Consider the following 12,182-nt stretch of genomic DNA (forward strand, 5'->3'; position numbering starts at 1 on the left):
TTTTCAACTTTTGCATAGACCAGTTGAAAAGGATTGGGACAATAATCATTGATCATGATTGTATGATAGTCTGTAAATCTAAAAAAAAAATGTCTTTTGAGCCCATGGCTTGTATGCCTTGCGAAGTCCTACTTTGAGACTATACAGATTTAAGAGCAAAATAGTCATGATTCGAGTGTTTATCATGGATAAGAACTGCTGTAAAAGTTGCTGCTGTGCTGCAGGCTGCACTGTTCTGTATTTTGTGCAGTTAGCCATATGAACCTAAATGTTCAGTATTTTGTAAATCCATTCAAACCATCATGTGAAGCAAAATCTAAGCGTTGCAAGTAAAGTTACATAATTTTTTATTATTATTTAATCAGGACTGATTTCAGACATATCTATTAAAAGATAGTCAGTGATAATGACTTAACACAGTATTAATGAGAGTTAAAACTAAGTAAAAGCAATTTGCAAAATATTTATCCAGTGCTGCTGATTATATATTGTGCCTTAATTCATTTATGTATGTTTTATAGTCTAAACTGTGCAATGAAATGTATGCAAAATAGTTGTACATTATGTAACTTTGTACATTTATGTTGTTTGATGGCAGAAAACAGCCTTGAATTTTCATAGTTGTACATTTTTGTAGTACCAAAGATTAAAGTTTGTGGACCAAGTTGGGAGCAGGCCTCAAGATATGCAGAACAGGGACCCACAAATAAAGTAGAGTGAGTTGGCATGTGTTACATTTAGTACAACATATCCAGAAAGGGAGTCTTTTTTTTCTATATTGTAATTTAGCTTGGTTAATTTGCATGCAGAAAAGATAGCTTATCATGAAAGAGACATTGGAAAAGGTGCCAGCTGAAATGTGGCATGTCTTTTTATCTATCGTACAGGTTGAAACTCTTAAAAGTAAATGTTGATTAAGCAGATGGTTGAGAACGATAAAAGGACCTGGTAAATTATTTGGTACAATTTGGTTAACATTCCAAAAGCAGTACACCAACATTTATATAATACATTTTGAAATTTAATGATAAATGTAATTTAGATAACAGTCATGGTGCTTAGAAAGTCCATGTTATAACCTTCTCTCAAATGTAGCATGAAATGCTGTGATGAAACTTGTAGTTTTATAACCAAATTAGTAAAACAAAACAGGAAATTAGTAACCTTTGAACAGAATTGATCAAGAATACTTCCTCAAACCTGAGTTGACTTAGTAAGGTGACTCTCGGAACAAGGGAAAAATAGTAGGGGAGAAAGTTGTTTTTATGTTGATTAGGACTGAGTATCGTTGTTTTCACTTTCGCTTGCATTAAGGATTACCAAATCTAATAAAGATGTCATTTATGTCATCAGTATGTGTAATAAGTCAAGACAGCAGTCGCATGAATATGTTGCATATTTGTATTGTTTTTAGTAGGTAATGTCAGTTACAAATGCATACAAAACTGTACAATAGAATTCAAAAGCTGTAACAATATATTGTGCCAACAGTCTAGTGTACTGTCATTATTGATATGAAGACTTGAATAGCTAGCAATGCTTAAGTCTTGGATGTAACACTGTTTTATATAGATGATACAGAAGAGTATGTTTACTTAGTATCCAAATATATCTTTACTATGGGATACAAGTTTGGTCTAGCAATTGCTTTCACACTAAATATAAACAATCTCAATGAACTGTCAAAATCTCTTTGAACTATGTTCAAAACTCTGAACAAATTCTGTACATTTCACATTCTTTCCTGCCACAGAAAATGATAGAAAAAGTAGAAGTTTAGAAGTCATGGAAATCTCACATTGGTCTCCAGACAACAATATTTAGCAGCAGATGACTTTAAACTTCAAATCTCAGTCGGCAATAACACTTGGAACAGAATATCCCGTCAAATGTCTGACCTTAACAACCTTTCTCAAAAACTTTTACAGCATTTACAGAAACTTTCATGCTTACAAAATACACCACATGTGAGTCAAACAAATGAAGGAGAATGGTAATACTGAAAATAGAACCATATTGTGCAATATATACATAATGTTAAGCATAATGCTGAACTTGGAACATACATGGTTGAAGTTCCAATAAGGTGTGTATTTCATGTGTACAAGTCAAATTTTTATCCACACGTGCCAGGTACAGATATTGTCCCAACACTGATAAACCTGAAAACTTGGAAGAACCTTGGAACCAACATTGTTAATGGAACTGTCCACTTTAGCTGTACAGGGGACTCTCGAATTTCATGTGTACAATTCAAACTTTTGTCAACACATGTCCAGTAGTTATTTATTGTCCTAACACTTTGATATATCTGAAAACTTGGAAGAGCCTTGGAACTAACATTGTTTATGGAACTGTCCACTTTAGTTGTACATGGGGACCAAAGGGTCTTTCTATTTCATGTGTATAAGTCAAACTTTTATCAACACTTGTCTGATACACTTATTTATTGTTCTAACTCTCTGATATATCTGAAAACTTGGAAGGTCCCTGGAGCCACATTTTTGGAGTTGTCTACTTTAACTGTACAAGGTCTCTCGCAGACTTTGTTGTTCCGATTAGCTGTGTATTCCATGTGTACAAATCAAACGTTTATATTTATAGCTACCGTACAATTTTGGAACTGTCCACTTTAACTGTGCAGAGGCACGACAAGGTCTCTGGAACTCTCCCGCATTGCTTGGTGCTGCTCCGCATGCATCTGTGCGACCCTCGCATCGTCCAACAGGCTTCGGAACGACTCGATACTGACCCGACCTTGCGGATGGAGCGTGGACGCTTGTTCCCAGAGGTCGTTGAACGTTTTTTCATCCATGTCGACGCCAATGCTCTTGAAGATGTGAGCAATCTGTAATGAAATATGCAAATATCATAAGATGAGCTGATGTGTGTATATATGTGCATTGAAATAAGACTGTAAGAAGATTTTAAATTCAGGACATTTCTATGTCTAGATGATGATTAACCTCTAACAGGCTCCAGAGGAGGCTGGAAAGAGTAGAAATTGGCCAAATAGACGGATAACATGCCAGGGGAGTTAGTCCGCTACATGCAGCTACAAACTGTACTCCTTTAACGGACTAACTCCTTTGGCATGTCATCTGTCTATTTGGCCAATTTCTACTCTTTCCAGCCTCCTCTGGAGCCTGGTAGAGGCTAGAACATGATGATATTCATCAAATATACTTCAAACAGTTACTGTCCAGAAAACCATTGTTTCTACTCACCTCAGTTTTGGGTCTGGCCTCGAAGAAGTCCTTTTCATGGACACCATGATTGCTGTAAATGCTCGGGTTGACGAGGCCGTAAGCGTTTGACTCGTCGCCATAGTTCTTCCGGTCGCTCACGCGCTTGATCAGGGGTGCGGGTAAGTCACTCCTAACAGTCGGGATGCCATAAGCCCGGAAACCTGTTTGAAAAAATCCAGTCATTATTTTGTACAGTCCACAATGTCAGTGAATGAATGAAAGACCTTAATTGTACGTTTATGCTCTTACGACTAAGTACAGGTCATGGTCATTAAGTAGAAGTATAATCACAATCGTCTAATATTAGAATGTGATATCTTACTACATCTTATATTATAATAAGACTAATTCATTCTACAGGTTTAACTTCTTGTTGGATATGTAGGAACATTATGGACATTATTATACAGTTGGATTGTCTAGGTCCATAAGGATAATGATAGTAAGTGCTATGAAATTCTGGGTACCATCCTCTGTAGTAATGGCTGGCTCAATCTTTTTGCTTGCTAACCATGGATTGAGCCAGCGGTTACTACGCTACAGAGGATGGTACCCAGCGTGATGAAATTCACCACCATCTCTTTATCAACAGTCAAGTTCCGTTTGTTTTCTTTCACAAAAAAGTTGATTTGATACAGACCTCTAGTCCCCAGGTTGACGGATCCATATATGGAGTTGGAGGTTCGATGCTGACCAATGGCATGGTCGATCTGCTTCATCAGGATCTTAGGGGTCGACTCAGGTGAAAGTTCTCCTTCTTCCTGCACTGCACCTTGTGAATGAATGAATGGAAGGATGGTTTATTAACTTGTTGCCAAACACAACATACGGTAGAGTAGCAGTCTTCATTGGCAGTATGATTTACAATTAAAAGTAATCTAAAAGCAATAATCATAATACATTTAGCTATACATTACAAATCTTTCAAAACAAAAGTATCTGTGAACTCATCAAAATACGCCAAAAATAAGTACTCAAGCAACTGGATAAAGTTTTGAAACAGTCAGACGTTTCAGACAGCATCCACTGTCTTTCGTCAGTGACTAACGATAGGACTGAGAACACCAGGTTTTATACCAAAACTCTGAATACAGAATAGGTATGTTAATGAGGTTAAGACAATTTAGGATGTCTTGAAGTAGTCTTTAAAAGAAGATAATTTAAGACAAAATTTTGTGCCAATAGTTCAATTAGCTACTGTTGATTTAGTACAGTAACTAAATGTTGTTCGTCAGGGGGTGGGGGTGATGGGCAGTACATTATCCCAAGTGCCTGAAAGTTCAACGCGTAGACCCCCTTTCCTGTTGAGGGCGGGGTTGTACATCCTCTCATATATTGCTTCTCATTAACATACCTATTCAGAGTTTTGGTATAAAACCTGGTGTTCTCAGTCCTATCGTTAGTCACTGACGAAAGACAGTGGATGCTGTTTGAAACGTCTGACTGTTTCAAAACTTTATCCAGTTGCTTGAGTAATTATTTTTGGCGTATCTTACTACCTGGATGTCTAATTTTCATCAAGGTAACTCATCAAAATGTTTACTGGCAGTGCTAACACTTTGTCGTTGAGAAGGTGGACCAGGTAAGGCAGCAGAATTGTAGTACAGTCAAACCTGCCTAGGCGACCACCTTTTCAACGCGACCACCTGGCCATGGCGACCGCTTTTTCTCGGTCCCGAAAATTTTCCCCATAGGCACAAGCATTAAGCTGCCTGCCCAAGGCGACCACCCGTCCAACGCGACCGCGACCGCCACGAATTGGGACCGCACAGAGCACAATCCCTGCCCATGGCGGCCGCCTAATTTTCAAGCGTGTGGTGACATCGGATCATTTTGCTGTCGGATTTCACGGAAATGTTTTCAAGACTTTGAGGACAAAATAAGGACAAAAATATATGGAATAGCAATGTTATAGCATCGATTCCTCCATGAAGTGTTTTAATAAAACGTTCCCCCTATAAACATTGTAAAGACAAATGTTTGTGATGTTGTTGTGCCTATCGTAATCTTATAGTTTACCGCAAACTCAGTTCGGTTTAAACTCAATTTTCAGAACGAATACGTAGTACATGGCGTCAAAAAGTCAGATTTCACAGAAATTACTATCTATTTCTTGTATTTTCAACAAAAATGTGTCTGTGTCTTACTAAACTCCGCCGAAAGATGACTTCGCGGCGGGCAAAACATCGGGCGAGAAATGTTGTTCCTCGGTCCCGACGCCATCTTGGATTTGGGGCGGCCCGGATTTGGCGTACCGCTGACCTTTCTAAAACACGATGCTTTTGTGTATGAACATTTACGAATACTCTAGTTATTTATGAAAATTAATATTCTTATTTTCTTTTTATTTCCATGAATCTCACAAACCTTTATTGGACGCTGTGCGTTCTGCTGCACTGACTAATACCTTTCGATGCTGTCGCACTGAGCTTGGCAGCGCGACGAAATCACACCGTTCCGTTTTCATCTTTAGTTGTCAGATCGAAAACTTTTTGCCCCTTTTATCCAGCGGTCGGCGCCACAAAAAAGGCTGCGGCCAGCAGGTGTTTTCTAGGGATTTGTCTTAGGCCTTAAAACTTCGATGATGTGCGTGTGTGTGTGTATTATTCAATGTAACGTGTGAATGCGGGAGGGCGCTGCGAGGCATCGATTTGTAGCCATTGTTTTGTAGTCAAAATTATGACGAAAATTTGTACACGATGTAGCGGTATACAATTATTACAACGATAACGGAAAATGAAATTTTTGTAGGATCTTTCTGTCAATGAGAATTGAACCTGGCGGGGGTCGCGCTGTCTAAATTCACATAATTTTCCATCCATTTACGTACTGTATTTGAAAACCTCGACCTGGAAACATGTGAGTGGAATCCTCTTCATGGCGACCACCTGTCCATAGCGACCGTTTTTGCTCGGTCCGCCGGGTGGTCGCCTTGGGCAGGTTTGACTGTACATGTATTGAGGAAAAATCCTTGATATGCAATCTTGGCTATACCTGGATGTATTGTCGTTTTTGTTCAACTTGTAGTGGCACACACGGTATGATAACTACGCATTCAAGGAAAGAAATTGTCAGCAGTTTCTTACCTTCTGGGCTTCCTTTTCTCGCTGTGTTTGCTCCACTTGGCATCTTGTCCTTCCAGTTCAGGAAGTTGGCGAACTCCTCGTAGTCGATGACTCCGTCTCTGTTGACGTCGCAGTAGTTGAAGAGGAGCTCCATGAGCTCGGGTTCGATGGGGAGGCTGAACTGTGCACAGACCTCACGTAGCTGGGTAATGGTGATCACCCCCGCTCTGTCCTGTACAGGAAAGATACATGTATCATTAGCAACAGTTACTGTCGTAGATAGAAGAAATACGTCAATGAAGGTTAGACATCCAGGCAGTAAGATACAGAAGATAGCAGTTACTCAGGCAACTGGATAAAATTTGGCAACAGACAGGATCCTTTGCCGGACATGCTTGGAGGTTACCCGAGCACAGAACGACTAAAATTGCCATGACCTGGAAACCGAAAGGCACACGTCCAAGAGGACGGCCTAAGGTCACTCTAAGGCGAACACTGCAAAACGACGGGAAGAAGCTGGGATTACATTCATTGGAGGAAATGGCAGTGGCGGCGCAAGACCGCATCCTTTGGAGAAGAAGTATCCGGAGCCAAGTTGACCTATGCAACAAAGTTGCGGGAGGATCTAAGGTCTAAGGTAAGGTAAGGACAGGATCCGCTGTCTTTTGTCAGTGAATAAATGAGTATCTGGATTTACCAGGTTTTAAACAGAACCTCAGATGAATCCAGATATTAGTCACTGACAAAAGACAGCGGATGCTGCCTAAAACGTCTGACTGTCTCCAAATTTTATCCAGTCGCTTATTAAGTAACTGTTATATTGTGGTATAACGAATGGTTTGTTTGTTTGTTTCTCTTCAATCTTATTTCAAGTTTGAAACACTTCAAAAGAAATGGATAACTTATGGCGTAAACAGCTACGCAAACTTCAATTGATATTGCTGAAGCTACATACCCTATCATAGTGTCTGAATGCGTCGAGCAGGCTGTCAAAGTTGTGGTAGTTGGCCTTCTTTAGATGCTGTCGGATGGCGGCCACGATACCCCTCTCCCTGTCTCGCCCACGTAGGTAATCGTTAGGCGCTCGGCAGTGGATAAGATCACCCGCACCTTTGGAGTCAGAAGTAAAGTGAATATTTCTAAGATTTAAAACAACAACAGAGAACTTCTAAAGCTCTTTTAAATAACATTTAACTAGAGATCTGGAAAGAGGAATGTAGAAAGTTCTGGATAAGCAAGCGCCTTTTGTAGTGTTGGAGCTATGTAAAGGAAACTATTTTGATAATAAACGGAGCTATTAAAAAGTCAATTACAAGTACATGTACTCACCATATTCGTCAGGCTTGACCAAAGTACCAAATGTGTGGTCAGGTCCGACTTTCAAAGTGTCTTTGATCCTGGAAAGATTGAAAAAGTTATTGTTAATTTTAACTATAGTATGGAAATTTTCAATGCATGTATTTTTGTATTCAATAAGAGTTATGGAATTACATAGAAAAATAGGATTAAAAAGTGCAATGTACAGTTGTTGAAAGTTTACACTACCGGTACTCATTTTTTCCAGTCAAATTAAAGCCATATTAGTAATCATTATTATGATACTTACGGATCATGAACCATTGCAAGTTGAGGCTGCGTTCGTTCCCTGAAGTCGTCCACTCTCTTGGACACGACCTTTGTCGCTTTCTCGCTGGAAAGTTCAACAAAACATACATGTAGTCAGACTATTGCCACTGCACTTTGTTTCAACAGCTTTCAACATAGAAACACGGTAGATTTGACCTCGCAAATATTTGATCAGTCTTCCTGCTAAGGCAAGAACTTTGTTCCCACTGCTAGAATTAAATACAGTGAACTACTCCCTTTCCCCCAATCACAGTAGTTGAAGATAAAGTCTGTACAGTAGGAAAAGAGGCAGTCTATGACATAAGTATGTTTTCTGATTTTTTGTGTGCAAATTATGGCACATATTTACAGTATTGCAGTAAAGTTTTTTTTTGGATTGGGGGAAACAGATGAAATAGATGCTCATCTATATACCAGTAATCAAGGCCACTGGCCTTAGATTTGAATGAAATGAAATGATGCTGAAATATGTAATATTTTCCATTTCCATACCTTTCCACATCATGCAGCCACTTCAGTGTCTTTCTCACGTTGCGGCCGTCCACGTCGTGAGGAGTCTCCACACCGAACATGCTCGTCTTTGGGATCTTGCTCCAGTCGTATTTGCGGTCGTAGCTCTCGCCGACGTCGTAATCCGAGTGGGAGAACTTGTAGAGGTCCTTCCCTACGAGATCCTCCTCCTTTACTCTTCTCCAGGACTTTGGGGGGTTAACAAGTTCTGTTGCTGTGTAGTCTGTGGAAAAGGCAAGTTAGAACACTTTTACTTCCTCTGTCTGACTTTGCTAAAAAGTTTGACATAAAACGACAAGTTGCTAGGGGGCCCAAAATCATTTTGAGGTCTCATCAAAACCTACCCACTAGACAAATATCAGTATAATCCATCCAAGCCTTCTCAAGTTATGCAGTTCATCCACATCCATATAAATGTAGAAAAACATACACGAACACACACACAAATGCTACCAAAACTTCTTGGCAAAGGTAATAAGTCAACATCTGGGACGAAGATAATGACAGAAACAAGAACATTTTCTCTCCTCACCTTTTAATGTCTTGACTCCACAGGTGGTTGACTCTGGGTAGAACCAGGAGGGTATGTTGGGGGTTTGGTCATGTGTTCTCCCCAAGGGAGCCTTCTGATGGCTGGAGTACAGGGTCTCTCGCTTGTCCAGTAGTCTATGCTGGAACAGCGTCTTCGGCCATGGGTTGGCCAACTGTCCTGCCTGTGGAATAGTTTTTAGTCAAACTTAGTTTTTTTCTATCTCTGTGATATTCAAAGGATTCTTCAAAACAACCCAACATTGTATATCAATTTTGTTGGTTAAATGTGTTTGCACATAACATGTACTATGGTGTACCAAGGAGGTTTTAACCTCCTTGGGTGTACCAAATATTGGTAGATCACAGTATTAGAAGTGTATCACATGTTCAAACATCTTAACAATCCTCCCTGCCTTTTGAAAATAAACTGGCTATGATGTAGTCCAAATATCCAATTATAAGGTAACGTTACCTGCATATGAAATGAATAGATAATTGTCAAGTCCCAAAAATCTATTTGTTTCATGTTGTTAAAGGCAGCGGAGCATTTTACAGTAAGCGCGTGAAACTAGAAGATTACAATGTAGATTATTTTTGTGCCGTTTTTGCACACTTTTGAAAAGAAATCTGAACGCAAATCTGGTAAACAGTGTTATTAATTGTCAATTTCATAAAGATTACACCAACTAGAATATTTCCAGTTTTCAAGTCTCATACAATGCCCTGGGTGCCTTTAAAAAAACAAGCAACAAAAACTAATGAACTGTTGGAGTAATCGTGAATTTAAGCCTTAAATAAAAGCCCTTTAAACTCCTAAAGGGTTAGATGAGACTGTTTTGTCATGGTCTGTGGCATTGCCTGGGGTCACATGACCTACCGTGAGTGACGGCTTTGTGCTGAGCCCGTGTCTCATCTCCTCGGCACGCTTCAGAAACTCGTCGCCCGCTTTCCCGTAGAAAACCCTCGTCATCCCGGCCTCCGGACGTGTCGTGTTGATGTACTTTTTTACCACCTTTGGAGTCCGAACCTACAAGTGACATAACAAGGAAAAGTACAATAAACAAAACTGTTTCAACTTTTATAACAACTTACTTTTTGAGAACACAATACAGAACAATTTGCTTCTTACCTGTTAAATGTCAGATAACCAGAATATAAGTTTCTTCCATGCTAAAAACAATTGTTACTAAGTATTACCAGAATGTATTATATTTCCTTCTCTTAGATATATCTGTGTTTTACACCTCTATACTTTTAAACATTAAAGATATTTTATCATGTAAAACTTGTACATGTACTAGAACATGAGTTCTTCTACTGTTTATGTTTTAACAACTTGACATTTATATTTTGATATATTGCTCACTAGTTCAAGTTGTAATAAGCAAACGATGCATAAGGGCCATTTATAGATTTCAACAACTGGAAAAGAGAGGGTTTGCCCATAAATGTCTTTTGTTATTCAAGTACCATCAAAATCTCACATTAGGGGCTATCAATTTCCCCCTATTGGTCGTGTGTGACATTTCAATTCTACACACAATGAGCCAAGGGAAAGGTAGCAGAAAAGGGCCATATAAGATTTCCCGCTCTGTTTTCACAACGTGGATAAAGTTTCTAAACAAAGCTTATTGAGTTTCTCCGACACACTGTTAGGCATAATGGTTTGTTTACACAATGTTTAGCAACCAATATTTGTATAAATTTTCCAGAAAATCTTCCCACTAATATTCAACCCTTCCAATATGAAGACACTGTGTGTATACACATAATTGCAAAGTCGGTGGTTAGAATTCAGATATTAGTAAGGCTTAGTTACAAAGTGTTTACTCATGTTTGCCAACAGAGTTTGTTTGGGGACAACAAAGTTGCCTTTCCCTCAACAACATTGAAAATCTTCACAATGCCTTCAAGTCATGCTTTCTAAATATGTGAAAACTTTGTAGTTACCATGAGTGAAAGTTTCAACGTAAAACTATCAACAGCGCTATCCTAGGCAACATGTTGTGGGTACCAAACATGTCGCCAATGTAAACAAGGTAGTGATGTACTTACTCTTGAAGGGGGTGGTTCCAAACACCCTTTTGCAGTTCCTCCCATTGGCCATAACTTCCCAGCCTGTAAAGAAGAAAATGTAATCCCTAAATACAAAATTACCAAACGAAAGACATATTAAGCTGGTGGTATATACATATTCTGATCGCTGTATAGATTTTGCTAAGTTAGTCAACATTGTGCCACGTATGAAATATGGCAAGGGCTATTTTCATAACAAGGGTGTAACGCTGATTGTTGATTTTAATGGACATATTGTGATTTATCACATCAAGTAGAGTTTTTACAAAAATGAAGGTATTGATGAACGATCAATCCAGGTTGCTAGAGTTTTAGACGCTAACAGCTGTCTAGATTTACTTGTTTGGATCAGTTTACGGATAACATTACACCGTTGCCTAACACTGGTTAACTATCTTTGAATGTCTCAGGTAATAGTTGATAACGATTTGATAAAACTGGTGAATCTATATGGTCTATGCTACGAGCAAAGATAGATAGAATAAATCAAAGATTATCATAAAATCTTAGAAGGGGTTGAATAATTGTTTTTAAAACTTACTGCGCCGATATCTGGGTTCCTGTCACGAAACCGTCCTGTGTTGCTCACCAACATTGTCGTTACACGTGGATTTTTCCCGCCACCTGCTTCAACCTAACAATTTCCGACTTGTTGCCGCAATTAGATGCTTCAGAAAGCGCCTGTCGTTGGCCGTTGAAAAGGCCAAGCTGCTCGTTCGCTGCGGTTAATCCAACTGTTGCTCTGCCGGGCTTCGCACGCTTGGGGGAATGAATGAACCAAGGCAACCATAACATAGCGTCCCCCGGTACATAGCAACGGAATGTCAAAGGTCAACAAACTATGACGACACTCTCCTTGGCTTAGATTGTCATATTTTCACATTTCTGTTCCAACTTGGAAGCGGTTGTGTACCAAAATATGCGAAATGGACTTTTATATGTGAATGTTGAAATATTTTCAAGAAATTAGATGTTAATCTCGCGAGAATTTTGGGGTGTTTCCATCCATGACGTCACCTGGAAGTACCGTCGGGTTTCTCGGGTTGTTTGGCAGGGGCACCAAAGTGCGGAGTAATATGAGAAGATGACATCACATCCTTACAGAAAATAGGGCATAAGATATCAG

General features: G+C 39.3%; 1 protein-coding gene across 2 annotated transcripts; it reads right to left on the reverse strand.

Annotated features, from left to right (window-relative positions):
• Positions 1-1,387: 1,387 nt before the first annotated feature.
• LOC136420679 (EF-hand domain-containing family member B-like) lies at positions 1,388-11,983 on the reverse strand. 2 transcript variants are annotated; one of them, XM_066407750.1, is made up of 12 exons: positions 11,598-11,983; positions 11,036-11,098; positions 9,858-10,007; positions 8,982-9,162; positions 8,432-8,672; positions 7,920-8,003; positions 7,643-7,710; positions 7,269-7,423; positions 6,335-6,545; positions 3,889-4,014; positions 3,228-3,409; positions 1,388-2,848 (listed from the first exon to the last, which is right to left on the reverse strand). In XM_066407750.1, exons 1-12 carry the CDS (start codon positions 11,649-11,651, stop codon positions 2,633-2,635), a joined length of 1,731 nt encoding a protein of 576 aa, XP_066263847.1. In that variant the 5' UTR covers positions 11,652-11,983; the 3' UTR covers positions 1,388-2,632. The 2 variants fall into 2 exon arrangements, with proteins under 2 accessions (XP_066263847.1, XP_066263846.1); XM_066407749.1 differs by having other exon boundaries at positions 3,889-4,020; positions 11,598-11,980.
• Positions 11,984-12,182: the final 199 nt, after the last annotated feature.

The sequence above is a fragment of the Branchiostoma lanceolatum genome, chromosome 15 (genome assembly GCF_035083965.1).
Source record: "Branchiostoma lanceolatum isolate klBraLanc5 chromosome 15, klBraLanc5.hap2, whole genome shotgun sequence".
Taxonomy (NCBI): domain Eukaryota; kingdom Metazoa; phylum Chordata; class Leptocardii; order Amphioxiformes; family Branchiostomatidae; genus Branchiostoma; species Branchiostoma lanceolatum.